Source organism: Microtus pennsylvanicus, chromosome 12, assembly GCF_037038515.1.
Source record: "Microtus pennsylvanicus isolate mMicPen1 chromosome 12, mMicPen1.hap1, whole genome shotgun sequence".
NCBI classification, from domain to species: domain Eukaryota; kingdom Metazoa; phylum Chordata; class Mammalia; order Rodentia; family Cricetidae; genus Microtus; species Microtus pennsylvanicus.
In genome coordinates this window covers 37,949,785-37,968,354 of record NC_134590.1, presented here as the reverse complement: position 1 = coordinate 37,968,354, position 18,570 = coordinate 37,949,785, and the positions used below count along the sequence as shown (strand labels likewise).

The following is an 18,570-nucleotide window of genomic DNA, read 5'->3' as shown; positions in this document are numbered from 1 at the left end:
GAGCCTGATTCTGTTTGGGGAAGAGATGAACATTTTTAAATAAACCATTTTTAGAAAGTGGTATATATTTTATTTATTTTATTGTTTCCTAAGTGGAGCTGTAAGAGTGTGTATACAACTAGACACGCGTGTAGAGATCCTAAGCTGATGTTGGGTATTTTCCTCGATTACTCTTCACTTTGTTGACTAACATGGTACCAACATGGTTGACTGAATGGGGAACAGACAGAATCAACTAGCCTGTCCAATCACTTTGCTTTAAGGATTCTTTATGTCCATCTCCTGACCAGTGGGATTATAAAAGAGCGGGCCTATCTACCTACCTGTCATTGTCATAGGTCCTGGGGGTCAGAATTCCCATGTTCATTCTCCATGTTGTGCTAACTGAACTATCTCTTCAGTCCTTGTTCATATATTTTGGAGAATGCCTTAACATCAGAATGTTGTCATTTTTTGATCTCAACCAAGTACCTGTCATTGCTAGGCAACATTATTGTTCAAAGTTCGCTTATAGTGCATAAGTGGTTAAGGGCATACTCTAGTTAGAGAGCTGTTAATCCTGGGAGATATTGGATATACCATGTGGTTATTTGACTTAAAGATACTTTGTGTCTATTTCTGCACATTCTGATTGATAATTCAGGGCTGTTTTTTTCTTGTGTTTTTGAGACAGACTCTTGTTACATAGCTCTTCTAGTATCTGCTGTGCAGCTCTACTGGCCTCATATTCTCCGCTCTCCTACCACAGCCTCCCCAGTACTAAGAGTACAGGAATATGCTATTAGCCTTGGCTATTAAGGACTCTTTTTAAATCACAGAAAAACAAAGTCTTTAATCAAAAAGTACTGTACCTTTATTTATGTTTTGTGTGCTGGGAATAAAACATAGTATCTCGTTTGTGTTCTTTCTTCAGACAGTTATATTTCCTGACATATTTTTACCTCATGCAGATGATACCTACTACATCTTCATAATTCAAGTTAGAGAAAGATAGGAATTTCCCTCATTTATATGTATGGCTGCCTATCCCAAATATGTCAGAAACTCATAACTGGATCCAGAAGGAACATACAGTACAGGTCAGCCTATGTTATGAAGAGGTAACGCAACTCTCAACAGTCCTTTCTGTCTCATTATACTTATACAATAAGTCTTTCTATCTCATTCCATGGCTATGAAAGGCTACTTCTCGCTTATAATGCATGTACTTAAACATAGAATAAACAGTTTTTTGCTGCCATCCTAGCTGTAGAAAAGATTTGGATAGACGCACCAGTAGTAATCTTGATGGCCTAGAGGTGGAAAATACCTCTTTAATTTCCAATTAGTTAACCGGAAATAGTTATGTGGTCCCACTCAACTATTGTGATGGAGACATGCAGCCCCATTGTGCACTCAAACAAAGGGTTAGCCACTATTTTAGTGGCCACTGCTCATGAATGTCAGATTCACAACTTGACTTAAGTTATTGTCTGTCCTGAGTCAGCAAGTATGCACTTTTTGTTTTTTTGGTTTTTCGAGACAGGGTTTCTCTGTGGCTTTGAAGCCTGTCCTGGAACTAGCTCTTAGACCAGGCTGGTCTCAAACTCAAACTCACAGAGATCTGCCTGCCTCTGCCTCCCGAGTGCTGGGATTAAAGGTGTGCGCCACCATTGCCCAGCTAGAAAGTATACACTTTCACTACACTTTACAGCCTCATGGAAACTAAAAGCATTGGTAGAAAAAAGTGAATAGTTACTACCTAGGGTGGGTTTAGGGAAGGATCTGCAATGTATTTAATGGAATTGATTTCTTTTTTTTGGGGGGGAGGGGGTCGAGACAGGGTTTCTCTGTAGCTTTGGTGCTGGTCCCGGAACTAGCTCTTGTAGACCAGGCTGGCCTCGAACTCCCAGAGATCCGCCTGCCTCTGCCTCCTGAGTGCTGGGATTAAAGGCGTGTGCCACCACCGCCCAGCTGGAATTGATTTCTAGAATGATTCAGTGTGAGTATATCCTCCTATGTGAATTAAGTTTCAGCTTCAGGGATTAAAAAAATCTACTATATCTGTGATTATATTCTAATGTCCGATAGCCAATTTCCCTAATTTTTATATTATTCTGTCTAAGTCCTGAAAAACCAATAGAGGATTTTCAAAATAATTTAGATTTAGACCAATTCTTTGTTTCTGAGTCATGGGACATATTGGTCTGTGAAACTGAGGTAAGTTTTATAATTCTACTTATACACACACACACACACACACCACCACCACCACCACCATCACCACCACCACCACCACCACCACATCACACCAATGCACAGAGACAGAGACAGAAAGAAATCTTGATTTTAGTAGCTAGCTAGATTGTTTCTGTCTCCCAGCATGTTGCAGGATATTTTCCTCAATAATTATCTAGTATCAATGGATTTCATCTTTGACTGTGAAGAACAGATGCTACTTAAATGAATGCAAGAAAAAAATTCATTGAAAGACCTCTTATTTAGTCTCTGAAGACTCCATTGTCTCTTTCACATTGATTGTTTTCCTTATTCCCCTAACATCTAGACATTCTTCTTAATATTCACATATTTAATTAATTTCCTTAGTCCAGAGCATTGAAACCAAAGCAAAAGGATAAGCCACAGTCTCTGCATTCCTACATAGCCAAATACCAAAGAAAGGAAAGCATGTTACCTGACTCTTAGAAACTGGTCTGTTGAATGATCTCTAGTTGGCAAATAGTATCATGCAGTACTTAAAGCTGTCAATCTTTGGGAGGGACATATTCTATAAACACGAAAAGCATTTAAGAATGTGTATTGGCTAGCTGTAAAAAGTGGTATGGGAATATTAATACCACTTAACACTTTCAATGACTGCTTCATAAGTATCAATTCCTGCATATGTAATCCTATCATAAAGACAGTATTCTTTAATGTGATAACCAAATGACCATACATGATAACAAATGACAGTCTCATTATAAGAGACTTCTGTCCCAGCCAGGAGAAGAAATAGTGTTGGAGTCTATGGTTTTGTTTTGTTTTGGTTTGGTTTTTTCGAGACAGGGTGTCTCTGTAGCTTTGGTGCCTGTCCTGGAACTAGCTCTTTGTAGACCAGGCTGGCCTTGAACTTTCAGAGATCTGCCTGCCTCTGCCTCTCGAGTGCTGGGATTAAAGGCGTGCGCTACCACTGCCCGGCTGGAGTCTATGGTTTTACCCAGAATGTTATAAATCATTGTTGTGTATCTCTAAAGCATCCACACTTCATCTCTGGGTTTTTTTACGTTTCTAAGAGTCCCCTTTTAATCCTCTTTCTACCATTAGTAAAATGTATTTCATTCTAAAAATCTATTCTTCATACAAGCAATTTACCTTGCAAATATCCTTGAATATTATATTTGCTCCTAACTCACTCGTTCTACATTCTTTGTACCACCCCGATGGTCCATGCTGTAAAGAGGTAATACTGTGATAATACATGGATACTTTGGTAAGCAACAGCTATAACCATCCCATCTTTCTATTCTTGAAGTCAGAAGTAATTAGTAATACATAGCATACTTGTGATGGGTTATTACTGGCTTAGTCACTTCATGAAAAGTAGATGTTTTAAGTGTGATTTGTGCTATGTAAGCTTTTACCCATTTTTGTTATCATTTTCTAGGACCAAGAGTGCCTCCCTCAGAAAACCTGGTAACAATGCCTGTGAAAACTTGAAACTACTAGGATTCAGAAGCAGAGACAGTGGTTGGTTTGGGATTGATGACGTTGTGGTGAGAACTGTCCAGAATGGCTTGGTATCTTTTGAATTATGTGAACACTTAGAGAGGTAAGACCATAGGAAACATTCAGAGGCGATGACACTCTACTCCAGCCTGCAATTAATGGGTAGGAATGGAATCCAAGGATTATATTTTCATTACTCAGATGGAAATACAAGCTGTCTTTTGGCGTGCACTTAAAAGGGAAACCAGAGTTGACATGGATCCACTGCGATTTTGCTCCTGATAGTTTAACTAGGACTTTTGAAATGACTTGCAGCATTTTTATTGCAGCAGGTTTATTTTTATAGGTTTCTCTTAACAGCAAAATAGTTTCAAAACAGCACCTTCATTTCTTAAATTCCACAGGATAGTAATTAACTGTTCGTATTATGCTCATCTCAGAACTATGTAGATATAACCTGAATTTGTTATTTCAGTTCCTTCATTTAGCTTTCTCATTTCCATGTTTTCTAGACGGCTCATTAAAGGAGCGTTTTAGACGGTTTTAAGGTACATGAGGAGTAAACACTCATGAGGAAAGGCAATCACATACATGCCTAAAGATAGGTTTTATTTCGTAATGACGACCTTACCTCTATGATTATCCCAGGCCAAATTCTGAAGAAACACAGTGTGAGATGAGAGAGCAAGTGACTGGTTGAGGAAGGCCTCTCTGGAAGATCATATGAGGGAATGAAAGAAGAAGAGGAAACCATGGAGGATGATGGGAAAGCTGGTTTGGGTTGGATTTCCTCCAGCCTGGTGCTTCAGGGGAGCTCTGCAATACCACAGTGTTTGGCTTTGGAAGTTAACACCTGACAGTCCTTGTCTGTGAGAGAAGGCTGCTCTGGAAGAGGGCTTCTGTTCTCCGGAGAACAAACAATGGTTAACTTGTCCCATTCTGGGATCCAAGTCTATATCAGCTTCCCAAGAGTGCTGTAACAAAATGTCACAAATCTATTATCTTACAGTTCTAGAGGCTCAGTGTCTCCAAATCAGAATCTTTATAGGGTTTGCTCCCTTTGAGAACTTCAAGAGAAGAATCTACTGGAAGCCTGTCCTTGGCTTATAAATGGCCCTCTTCCTCCTCACACAGTGTTTTCTGCATGCTTCTTTTATGTTAAAAACTCCTCCTTGAAGCACAATAATAATACTGAGTTGGGGTCATCCTAGTGACTTTACCTTAATTTATATACTTCTGTAGTGACATAAAATGTTGCATGAACACTAGTATTTGAGGATAAGATTTAGAGTGGGACAAAAATTAATCTCAAAACATGACCCGTCACAAAAATTCTCACACCACAGGTTTGGAGATTAGTATTTCATCCCCACCTACACATGTTACAGAAATAGATTTTTTTTGACCATAGTTTGCTTCCGTGTTTTGAAGTATTACTTTGATACTCTGCAACAGAGTGTAAGTGCCTTACCCTGTTTAATTATTGAATAATGAAAATTTCAAACCTTGCCAACTGCACATTCTTATACAGAATACAGCATACTCACACAAACCTGAGTGGCCTAGTCTGTAATAAATCTAAGTGTGTATGGTTGCAGCTGATTTAAACGTAAAATAGCTGGTTTATCAAATGACTTTCAGCGTAGTAAAAATATAGGATAAAAGATGTTTTTAAAAGTGTACCTATATAGTGCATTTACCCTGAATGGAGCTGGCAGGACAGAGCATGGTTCTGGGAATATCAGTGAACACTGAATCTTAACCCAGGAAGCTAGTCTACATTGTGCATGATTTATAAACACTGTGACATTGGTGAGACTAAATGTATTATATTTTTCTTCAATCATAAACAATATTGCTTACTATTATTTGATTATTTCATATATTTCAAATGTTAGAATTTTGGATTGTTTATACTATCAATTAGCTTAAAACAGAAAGATACTGTTTGGCTACATAAAACTGTTTTCCTTACATTGTTTTCTTTTCTTTTATTTTTTTTAAGAGTTTAGGGATCTATGAAGTTCAGAAGATTGTGATTTTTTTTTTTTTGAGGCTGAGAGTACTGGTGGTTTTGAGCATCCTGACATCAGTGCTAGGAATCTAACTTGTGTCCTATACTAGCACAGAATGTGATCTTAACCCCTGAGAAATCTCTATATGCCTTCACCTACCCTCTTCATTCTCTGCACATTTTCATTTTAAATTGGTATTCATTCATTTATTTTGTATTGTTTGATACAGGATCTTGCTAGCTTGCCCTGTACATGCTGGAACTTTCTATTTACACATTCATAGAAATTCTCCTGCCTCTACCTCCTTACTGCTGGAATTACTGATATAAACCAATCCATATAGATTTATTTAATTTAATTTTGTTGTTAAAGTTTAAGACACAAATTGACATTATTCTAGGACTACATAGCATCAGAGTCACCCAAATACTGCTGCTTACCTTTTTACTTTGTCCACTAAAAGGTCTTCCGGGGCAACAACATAGCTGGAACTGCCATCTCTTATGATAGCAGTGCCTTTTTCTGAGCCCCTTGTGGATGGCAAACCTTATGTAGATAGAAGTACAATCTACACTAATAAGAAAATATATTAAATTCAAAATGAAGTGATATAGTTGCTTATTGTTATCATCCAGTATCAGGTACTGCACATAACTATATTGCTGAAATGTCATACACTTGGCAGGGCAATAGTTTTTTCATACCACCATCACCATAGAGATAAGGGTAATATGCTTGTACTGTGGTGTTAAGACTGCAACACACAAAGCAGTAAGTTTCTCAGTTCCCGTATTTATATTTATATTTATATTTATATTTATATATGCAGTCAGTCATTGATTGAGACGATATGGGATGCATGACTCTATAATGAAAACAAGGGACCACTTTTAGAAATCAGCTGATACAGGATTATTACTTTAAGGCTATGTTTTAGAAGGGGTAGGTAATGTTGACTTGTAATCTCATCAGCCTGAGGAAGGACGGTTGTGAGTTCATGGCTAGCTGGGCTACAGTGCAGGAACAAACCATTCAACAATAGTCAAGAGCATGTTTTAGAATTTAGCTTGAGACCTAGGGAGAGGTCTCAGTCAGTAGAGTTACTGCCATGCAAGCAATAGGACCTCAGTTCAGTCCCCCGGCATTCAAACACCTTAGCATGACAGCTCACATCTGCAACTCCAGGATTGAGGAGAGTGGAGACAGGCAGATCTTTGGAACTCATTGGCCAGCAAGGCTAGGGGACCTGAAGAACTCTCTTAGGTTCACCAAGACACTCTATGAGATATTACATCTCAAATAATAAGGTGGAAAGGGATGGAGAGATAACTAATATCCAACATTGATCTCTGACCTCCACATGAATGCACATCCATGTGCCCACACAACCATGTGCCCACACAGATGTACACACCCACACAAACAACGTGCATGAAACACAAACAGACAAAAACAACAAAGAACTTAGCTGATCTGCCCTAGTTTCTTGACTGTCTGGGATTTCACTAAAGTCCCCCGTTAATATAGGTATTTAGATCATCAGAATTCTTGCTTTAAGAACAGTAACTTTTTTCTTGGGTCTGTGGTATTTCAATGCTTCTTATTCCCCTTGAGTCTTGCCTCTTTCCCTTCGCACAGGTTTATTGTGCTCCACCTGTCTTGCACAGTGGATAATAGCCACTTGGTTTCTTTTGTGAAGTCTTTAGAGGAAGCCTCCCTCAGCACCACGGCCTGCATTGTTCTGTCCCACCAGAAGGACAATCCACATAGAGTGGTTATTTTAGTGGTACCTTCTAAGGAGTTAAATCTGGCACTGAAGAGCTTGCGCTCGGAAGGGTTTGGAGGACTTCCAGAATCATCTAGACATTTCCAAGTAAGAGAAGGAGAACAACTTCTTTTAAGGTTTACTGGAAACATATTTGGCTCAAGTAAGTATGAGGAAATTGTCTTGTATATTCTAAAGACTATAAAGCACAAACCTTAGCTGCAATACTCTAAACTTGTATTACTAAGAAAGACTTCCTTTTAGAGAATTTGGGAAACATTTAGAGACTAATCTATCTAGGCTCTATTCATTTTCTTCACAGGGGCACATGTGTTTTTACAGACAGATTGTAAGTGACATTCTTTTAGAAACAATCATCTTTGTGATTGCCCCCATGAATTTAGCCTAGCCTCACCTCTTCCCTCTGACAGCTTCTCTTTTAAATGCTCCCTGCTTCCACTCGGTAATGTGAATGTTTACACTCAGTAATAATAATCTGTTGAGAAGCATGTCATGTGACAGATGACCTCTCACTTATGATGATTTGACATAGAAAAGTTGGCTTTTTGATAAGTGATAGTAATAGACATCCAAGTAGAAATAACACATTCTGGGTTTTGATCTTTCTCCAGTTTAGTGGTTTCAGGAATGATATAGTCTGTGACGTCACAGCTCTTAGTAGGGCACCCAGTCTCAAGGAGAAAGAACTAATATTCTGTCATATATTGGGCTGCTAAGCCATGGCGTTAAGTATTTGAAGTGTATTAAATGCAGTTTTGACATGATATTTTCAATTTGTTACGTTTATAAGAAAGTGACAGCATCACAAGTCCAGGAGCATCTCTCTATTACTCTTCTAAACTGTATGGGCTTCTATTGCACCTACAGTTGTCTACATAGTCTTGAAGGATACATTAATATCCTTCAAGAATCCAGCATTGGTCAGCAGACCCATAAAAAAATATGTTTTATGTTGCTTACCTTAAATTATATTCTTAGAAGTGTGTTCTGCTTTTGGAAAGTGGTCTGAGGTACAAAAGATGCTTAGGAATATTGAATGAGGGTGAGACACTCCTCAGATTTCTCATTCCCACATTTACCCAGTGTTAATTTTATTTCGGTTATAAACCTCATTCAAATTAGAAATTATTGACTCCCAGGTTTAGGGTTTGTTCATATTCTCAGGAGATACTCTTCACTGAAATGGAAGTTCAGGGGACTTCCTCGTCTGATGTCCTCTAAGCCTCACAACACCATCTTTCATTGACTGTAGAGAATGTACAAGCTATGACAGTGCTGAGGAAAAAGCATGAGGTGGTGGCCATGGGAAGTACTGGAGAGGAGGGAGAAGTGAGTGCTTAGCGAGGTGAAGAAGATACAAGGCAGTGAAAAAGGAAATGAAAGAAGAAAAGAGAAGAAAAGTAAAGCAATAGCTAAAGGCACAGAATGAAAGGTCTTCAGAGGATTTGCCATCTGGGCGTTTGTTTTCATCAGCTACTCAGTTTCCAATTTTGTGGAGATTTCTAAATCAGGAAGCTTGTTACACCCTTGACTTGATGTAATCGTTGTATATTTATAAATCAATATACATAACATTGAATCCATGATGCCTACAAGCTCTCATTCAGAAAAGGGCCCCCAAACCTTATATGGTAGTTGTATGTAGCTCACAAAGAAAATGCAGTTTGAAGCCAGCCCTAGCCCTCACAAGGATAAGTGAGACTCATTATTACCCAACATCTCCAAGTCTAAACTGTCTCTTCCCTTCTTACATACAGCAGTGCTGTCATTGGAGGAGGGGAGAAAGGCAGGATGTGAATGACACCTTCCTACTTAACTTCTAAAGCAGAAACCACAGTGCAAACTCAAGGAAACTCGCTAAAGAGAGATATTCAGAGCTCAGAAATACTCCACCCTAACTAATGGTACAAAGGATTTTTCTGTAATACCTTAGAGGCAGCTAAACAGGACTGAGCTGCTGTCTTCCCAGGCAGGGAACTTGTCGTCACTGAAAGACTGGCAGCGTATATGCCAGCTTGTCTATGAGGGATGGATATGATCTAATTGTCATTCAAAGAAATGGAGGCAGGCAAGATATCCATATTCTTTCTATTGTCCATTTCCAGGAGATTCTTGTTTATTTTGGGATCCTCATTAGAAATTTCTGGATCTAGGACTCTCCACAAGGAGCTGCTCCCTATCTTCATCAGAATCCAGGAAGCTGAAAGAGATAACTGCAGGTGTCCTCTGCGTTCATCTCCTCCCTGATGCCTTCTCCCCTACCCTAATGACTTCCATTTCATCTTCTCAGTGGTCATGATCGAGGAAGTCTTCCTTATTCTTTCTCATCACATCATTCCTGCTTATTTTATTTTCGCACATGTTTACCTTTTCTTTTGTTTCTCCTGCCACAGATGCCACTTTCTATTTACTCACTTAATGCGAGTTTCTCTATAAAGACCCCCATTGGAAGGAGGCAGTGTGGTTGGGGGCACCATGCAACCCCCAGCACCTAGGATCATAAGGCATGAGGAGCGGTACCAGGAGATGAGCAATGACCATCCGTAGGACCATTGCAAAGATTGTATCAGTTGTGATGAGTGTTCCACAGAGGGGTGACATGACAAGCTAGACCACAGCTCTGTTAAGAATTAGCTCCACTGTGCGCGTTGAAGAAACCAGTTAATGAGTCATTTCTATAATTGAGCCATTTTTGTAAGACCATGGCAGACCTTCGAGTAGAAGTTGTGGGTAGTGGGTAAGAATAAAAAAAGAAAAAAAACACCCAGAGACACTGCTTCAGGATACTTAGTTTCCTGGTATAACTAGCACTTTCGCTTCCTCATCTGACTTTTCTAAGGAAAGCACTTCTTCACGTGTGTGTATTGCCTATGACATAAAAAAGACATGTAACCCTCGCTTCTGAGAATAATTATGTATTGCTATAAGAAAACTCCAGTTACTCGCAAAAGATAAATAATTGTTTAACATGGCAAGTATTTCTGCAATAGTGATTGTCTCAATTGTCTACTAAGGACTATGTGTGTTATATGCTGAGAAGGGAAAACACTCTCCAAAGGTCAACCAGTCAAAACTGTCCTTTGTGAGTTTAAATGTCACTTTCATTTTTACTTCTTTATATGTATTAGAGGAAGATGAAAAATACTGTTATTCCTTTTATGTTTTTTAACCTTTTGTTCCTTTTTATTAGAGACTGATGGCCCTCAGAATATTGTGTGCTTTCCTAATGACACAAGCCCAAATTTTTAAAAATTACATAACAAGTTGTTCATAAGGCCAAACATTTGTTACTGATAAATCGTCTATAGTTGTATCACTATTTAATTTATAGATGTGACTTTTAGAGTTCCTTTATAGATACTAATTTTTATAAGGTGTTGACTGGCAATGATAGGGTTTCAGAGTCTAGATCTGAATTTAACCAATTTAGGGTTATCTACATTGTATGTATCCTACATATTAATCATCACTTATAAGTAATTGTAAATCTCACAGGGAAAGAAGAGATAAAACAGCAGCAGCAACAACAAAGAAATTTACTAAGTCATAGTTTACTAGGACCGGAGTAGTGTTGTTTCTTTTGATAATTATTGGGGTGGGAAACACAGACCTAACCTGGCGTTACTCAAGGGATCTGAAAACTTTAATTTACAATTTAGGTCACATTTTAATCACCCCAAAAAATTTATCATAATAAATGCTAATGTGAACCCTTCTTAAGAAACACAGCCCTCCACGCTTAAGTTTTTAAACAGTGTGTGTGTGTGTGTGTGTGTGTGTAGATCATAGGACATTTGTAGTGGTTTGTTCTCTCTTTCCATCACATGGGATCTGTGGATTGAAGTCAAGAAATCACTCATTGTGGCAACACAACTTTACAAGTTGAACCATCTAGGAGTCAAAGAGTTGAATTTTTAATGGTCTTTAATTTAATTTTAATTTACATTTAAGTAGCCACATGTCCCAGGAGTATGCAGTCCTAAAATATTCAATGTGAGGTCATGGCAGTGCACAGTGTTATAGGAACAGCACAGAGGAGGGGAAAGATAATTCTTGGAAAGTGAGGAAAACTTTCTAAATACTGGAAAATGTGAATATTTCTCCAAAAGTTTCTTGATGGAAAATCATGGACAGGCAAAAGAAAAGCAAAAATGATTCCATGTAGGAGCTTCAAGAGAATATGTGGTCCAATCACAGGTGAGAAATCTTCCTAATGATCTACAATAACCCCGCCGTTGTTCTTAGGTTATATGTCTACAAGAGATGACATAGGTAATCACTGTGACTAGATTTGATAAAGGAAAAGTCACTTGGAATTTCTAAAACGAAAGCAAGAGGATTATCTTATTGGTGACAAATGCATCTCTTTTTAGGCAATGGGAAGGATTATGGGAAAGACTACAAACTCATTTTCCACCTGCAAAGAAAACCGAGGCTAGAACTCTACATCAAAGAGGTGGATGAATTTGGGAACTATAGCTGCCCTCATTATAAAGGTGCCATTGTGGTTTATAAGTTACCCAGAGAGAAGATTGTCCCTAGCTTGGATCAATCCCTTCATGAAAATCTTTACCAGTTGCCAGTTTGCAAATTACCATTGAAATTGCCCAAGGTAAGTTACTGATCTTCCTATGTAACAACTTTTATTGCATCTTTGTGATTCCCTATTACAATCAGTTCTGCCAGCAAACGGCTACAGAAGGTTAAAACACATAATAATAAATTTGATAAAGAAGTAGGCAGGGCCAATTCTAGAGTGACGGAATATGTATCAGGTTTCTGCTGTTGCTGATGTTAGTTTTTCTCACTAGAGCAATGGAAGTCGATTGGTTCTTCACAACAGGTTGTTAATGACCATGGAAACAATGTCATTCATCTTCTGTAACTACATCTAAAAAACTGAGACATCATTTGTGAAAGCGCTGAGTGCATTTCAGAGCGTACTTGAAGGACAGACCATTCTGAACATGGGACTAACATCAGAATAACTTCACTAAGCCTAATAACTCCAGCACGTTTACAAAGTTTTATTAGCTAATAATCTGCTTCCTGCCAAAAAGTCCGGTTAAATTATCTCTTAGAATAGTCAAACACATAAAAATACATAAACATTTTATTATTGTTTAAGTAATTTCTTTCTATAAATAAGTATAACTATATTCTTAATGGAAGTAATGCTGAAAAATCATGTTATTACTGTCTTGCAAAGACATTTGTTACTTTTAAAGAAAGCTAGATTATTTTATTCTATTCTTACCGTTTGTGTTTTGAATCGAAGAACATGTTTTTCAGATAAAGATTTTGTACATTTTTAGGTGTTATATAGCTCAGACTATACGTAAACTTACTACCTAGCTGAGGATGACCTTGAACCCCAAATCCCCTTGCTTAGATCCCAAGTGCTAGGATTACAGGTGTACAATCAGTCTTTGTACTGATCTTAATTAATGAATATTAATTGTACTTCTGAAAGAGACATGCTCTTCTACATGTTATCATTAATACAGAGCTATAGATAGAAAATGTAGTCAGAAGCTGTGTTGTCGGGAATGGTAACTACTGCCCACGTGGCTATCTTCAAACATGGAGCAATATATGGTTAATCTCAAATGGGACATCCTCTGTCAGATAGATCCAATAAAGAGATTTGGATGAATCACAACCTGTTTATAATGATGAAATGGCATATTTATAATACTTTGGTTTGATCAGGTTAAATAATATATTCTATAAATCAATTTTATTTTTCCTTAAGTAAGTGCTAAATTGAAATATATATCTCAAAACCTTTTTCTGTGGCCCAGCACTTTCCTAAATAAGTAGAACCTAATAGAGTATTTAAAACATGTATATAAAAGTACATTAGAATAATAAAACTAATTAGATATTGGTAGAAATAATGCCTTAATAGTTGTTCAGAAGTTTGAAAGAGCATCTCAGGAAGCTGAAAACAGTAGACCTTTTGTGATGATTGCATCACTTTTTTCTAACCTGTTTTATTCTTGGGACTTTAACCACTAGACACAAGGGGAAAACTGGACTACAGCAAAGAAATGGAATGCTTTTGATTGGGATGATAGAAATATCTTAGCAGAAATTCACATTTCAATTAAAGCCATTACTATAATTTCTAAAATACAAAAATGCTTTTAAGTGCTTTTACATGCACTGTCCTTAAATCCTTACCGAATCTTTCGGTGCCATTGTTCTTGTGTTACTGGAAGTGGAGACAGAGCAGGTTCAGTCACGTTGTCTGGGGTCCTAGAGCCAAGTGCAGAGGAAGGATTCCAACTCAAGAAATCTGATCCTCAGGTGTTCAGCAATCACTTTGCTGCTACTTCTTAGCAGACATTACTTCTATTCCAGAAAGCAGAATAGAGTTGCAGGTATCTAGATCTTTCCCTAAAAGTTTTAGGCCAAGTTTTTTAAAAAAGGAAAGAGTATAGGCCAACTATTAGAAAAAGTTAGCAAATAGCATGTCATGGACACCAGCCAAACCAAAGCAAAACTAAAGCAGCCTCCGTGAAGAGGAGCTTAATGTTCAGAACAGTATAGTCATCTAAATGAACACTCAGCCCAATTTTATTTATATATATACATATATATATATAATATATTAAATATATTATATAATATATAGTGTGTTGTATGTCCCTATGTGTCACACACACACACACACACACACACACATATATATATATATATATATATATATATATATATATATATATATATATATATAATATGCCACAGTGGAGGTCTGGGAATAATTTGGGGAAGCTGGTTCTCTCCTCTCTCCACTCAGCAGTCTCTTTAGCTCTTATTTTGAGTCTAATGTGCATAACAATTTAGGTACTATATGGGATGTACTAAGTTATAGAGCGTGTGCTTAGCATATGTGAGGTTCTGGCTTCAATCACCATCAGCAGTAACTAAGAAATATACATACTTTATGATGTAGAATTTTTGATACATACATGATCAAGTTGCGATAACTAGTATAGCCATAACCTCAAACATTGTTTCAAAATACCTAGGAAGGAAGAATTTGAATGATCTCCTGTATTTGGCTCTTTAACGTTCAAGTCCCTGCACACATGCTATTTGCTGTCCTTATCCTCCATCTACTAGGTATCTTTGAACTTGCAAAGTTTATTTGCTGTATTTAGACCTAGCCTGTCCTGCCCAGTTCCTGTCCTAACTGGTGAGAAGACAGCCTGACTCGGATCAGGCATGAAATATGTGTGATTACATGGGAGAGGGGCTTTGTGTACAGCCCTCAGTAGCTTCCCTGGGGATCCCGACTGCGGACTGGATGGGACACTTGGACTTTCTCAGGTTAAGATCTTAGAGCTTAGTTGTGCAAGCCCTTGCCTGTCACCCCGAGGAGATGATGTGTGTGAACACATAAAGGTAGGGAGTGGAGAATGCCCGTGAGGACTGCTCTCCAGGATGCTTAAGTGAGCATGCTTCTTCCAGAGAGCGGGGTCGTTCTGCAGCTATGGCACGATCAGAGGGAGACCTTCTCGTATAAAGTGCCAGGACTTTTGTTCCACTGTGGCAAGCTGTGGGAAGAGAGAACTTATGTACAGAAAAAGGAATTTCAATACAAACGTGACATAAATTGAACATTCAGTTATTCATATTTCCTCTATGGCCTGTATGATTCTCGAAATCTTTAGGTGGATTAACCAAGGTAGTCAGTTTAGGAGTTTATGGAGATTTTCCATGTGAGAGTTTGTAAGTGATCACTGTAAATGTGTCACGAGCTCTTCTCCTGCTGACTCTGACACACACTTCTCACCCAGTAGCCTGCTCCTGTTGACTTCCTCTTGAACCTCTGCCTCAGTGTGACCTTTCCCAGGGAGCTGTCCTGACTTCACCAGCTAGTCTAAGCTCGGTGTTCATCATATGTGCAGAAACGGATTCTGTACTTTATCTCTTCCTGGTTACTGCATTTCATGACAATGCCTTGCTTATTCTTTCTCAACGAACACTTTTCCACGTTACTGTTTTTATTGCCTTCATTGAGAATCTTTTAGACATTCTCTTGAGCCATTATCAACCCCTAAGAAATTCTATTACAGATACATGCTTACGTATGTACAAATGTGCGTTTTAAATGGGAGACACATAAATAATTTTTTTAAAAATTCTAACTTTTTGATAGACATAAATTATGTATTGTTTTTATTTTCGTACTCGCCTTGAACTCGTGATTCCCCTTCCTTTTCCTCCAATTACCGTCTTCTTTCCATTTAGTCCCCTAGTGGCTACACCAGTAGAGAAAATGATACATGATTCTCTAGCAGATGTGAGCAGTCGTTCACTCTTCAGGCAGGAACTAGGCCTCATGAGGATCTCCTGTATCCATGGTGGAAATCATGAGAGCCCAGTCTCATGCAGGTGTCCATAGCTACTACTCATTCTAGCAAGAACAATGTCAGATCTGGATGACAGCAATACATGGCCCACTTATACATCCTCTGTCCATTAACTTCTTTTTGGCCTCTCTTCTGCAATGTTCTCCGTGCCTTCGGGTGCGTGCATTCGTGTGTGCATGCGTGTGTGTGTGTGTGTGTGTGTGTGTGTGTGTGTGTGTAAGTATTATGTTGTTCAAGACTGAGCACCCATTTGTCACTGATTCTCATCATTTTGAACAAATATGAGTCTCTGAATTAATTGCCACCCTCCTCATAAATCCATATATCTGTCCCATACTGAAAGTAGAACTAGTTATGGATAAAAATATAAATATCTACTAGGAAGCAAAAAAGGAACACTGGGAGGGAAGCACTAAGTCAGGGAATTAACAAATATAAAATAAATAATAAATAGCAAAGTATTGCTGCATCGGCATGAAAACACTTAAGTAGGATTGGGGAAATGGTGGGGTTTGGAGGGCTACCAAAAGGTAAAGGTCCATGTAAAAGCATGTAAAAGCCTATGGCCTTGCCTTATACAATTAAAAAACAAGTTTTAAAAAAGTTTGGAATGGATGTACTTTTCCTTTATGGATGACTAATTCTGTTCTATGAAGCCATAGGCTTTTAAGCAAAACCTTTATTAGATGTGGGATACCTCCCTAAGAGTTGTTGACCAGAAAAGTCTCAGAGGCTCCAAAACAGCCTGTCATCATTGCTCTTGGTTCCCTACCAGAATATGCTGATAAAACCATATCTTGAATATACTACATGCTCTGGTTATAAAACACAGAAATCAAAATGGAACTGAGCGGGACTCCCCTACTCCACCCCTCCCTCTGCTTACTAGCCACAGTGCTAGTATGTGCTATTCAAGTTTCTGGGAAAGAAAACTCACTCAGCTATGGATTATGTTTGCTGCAATACTGACCTGCCAGGCAAGATACCTCCTGATTCACTAGTGCCACCACCCCTGCTATTTTAGAGACAACCAACTGCTCTAAAATAGGATGTGAAGGCCACTCTATATGTAGGAATACAGACCTGGTACTATAACGTTGATCAAAAGCACATGGCTAGAAAAGGCATCCTCCAACCTGGGAACACACTGGTATTTTTCTAAATAAGCATGTTGTGTAACTACTTTCTGAATATTTCATAATGTCCCTCCCTCTCTCCCTTCCTCCTTTTCTTCTTATCTCCTCATCTTTCCTTCTCTCTTCCCTCCACCCTGTCTTCTTTGGGTCGCATTTAGAAGACATCTCTCCTGGAGGGCTTTGTTTCTCCACCTGGGAAGACGTGATTGACAACACAAACTTTTAGATTTTCTACACAGCTCTCCTGTGCATCTGACAGCACAATTTCAGAGTGGCTTTATAAGAGAATAGATCAATGAGGTCATTTCTACTAGTGTTACAAATCAGCAAACTTGGAACTTACCATCTTAAAACTACATCATCATGTTAAAGATAGAGTGTCTTAAATATCTGCTGCTTTTCATATACTAATTGACTATCAATATGCCATCTGTACTTTACTTTCCTCCCAGATGGGTTTGTACAGGGCTTTCCAGACTCACATTCTTGGCCATAGCTTTACAAAAAGCCTCTGCAAATGAGTTCCTTGGGGCTGAGAAAGAATCTGTGGCTGCGGAAGCTTTTCTCCCCTTTTATCACTAATGTGTACCTCAAGGGGAACTGAAACTGTGACCTTTGTTTCGTGTGAACAGACTACTTCCACAAAATTTAGAGTAAGAAAAATATTTCCAGCTCAGATAAGGAGCATGAAAATGCATTACTTTTCAGTGAATAGAAGTATTCACAGAAGGCAAACAGTAAGTACTTCTAACAGAATAAATGCTGTGGCTTACTTTCCATTAATACAAGAAACTACAATATTAAGCACCACTTAGAACAGTTTGAAAACCATATCCCCTTAAATGATTCTAATTTAAAGCATACTAACATGTAAACTCCATCAGAAACAAGTCCACCCTAGTACGTTGAGAAGGTCTGGAGAGCTAAGTGATTGTTACAGGGTAAATAAAATTGGAATGTCCTTTTTACCTGTAAGGTCAAGACTTCAAGAATATTTGAAAAATAAGCATCTCAAAGACACACTGTGTCATCAGGAGGTCACTATGTGTTATGTGTGTATACAGTCACACATATTTGCACACAAGTAAACACAAGGTATAATATTAATGCACCGTGAGGCTTCGCAAACAATGATGATTATTTGTAATTTTTGTGTGTTTACTTCCTGCTTGTGAGAATACCTTATATCCTTCAACTTTCCTACTTTGCTCATTCATATATTAATTCCTTAAAAAAAAACATGTTTTGTATGCCAAGGGCCACATATACAATAGTGATCTGGTATGGATCATATATTATTTGTCACTGCAACCGAATACCTTGTGAAAAGCAAGATATGAAGATTTGTTCTGGTTCACAGTTAGAGATGGAAAAGCCCATCGTGACACAGAGGCTTGGTGACAAGCGTGGTTGGTAGGTGGAGCACTGGCGTGTTCATGCATTGGTGTGTTTCGGGAGTTATACAGAAACAAATGCAGGGTTTGACTTCCTTTCTCCATTTTACCTTCCAATTCAATGTGAGACCCCTATTGCATGGAATT

General features: G+C 38.3%; 1 protein-coding gene across 2 annotated transcripts in view; it reads left to right on the top strand.

Annotated features, from left to right (window-relative positions):
- The window catches only part of Dthd1 (death domain containing 1), a 62,022-nt gene that overhangs the window by 16,435 nt on the left and 27,017 nt on the right, over nt 1-18,570 (top strand). For both annotated transcript variants that reach the window (XM_075943491.1, XM_075943490.1), the window contains exons 6-8: nt 3,647-3,811; nt 7,362-7,651; nt 11,883-12,121. In XM_075943491.1, the coding sequence (XP_075799606.1) occupies nt 3,647-3,811; nt 7,362-7,651; nt 11,883-12,121 (694 nt within the window). The remainder of the gene's footprint in view (nt 1-3,646; nt 3,812-7,361; nt 7,652-11,882; nt 12,122-18,570) is intronic.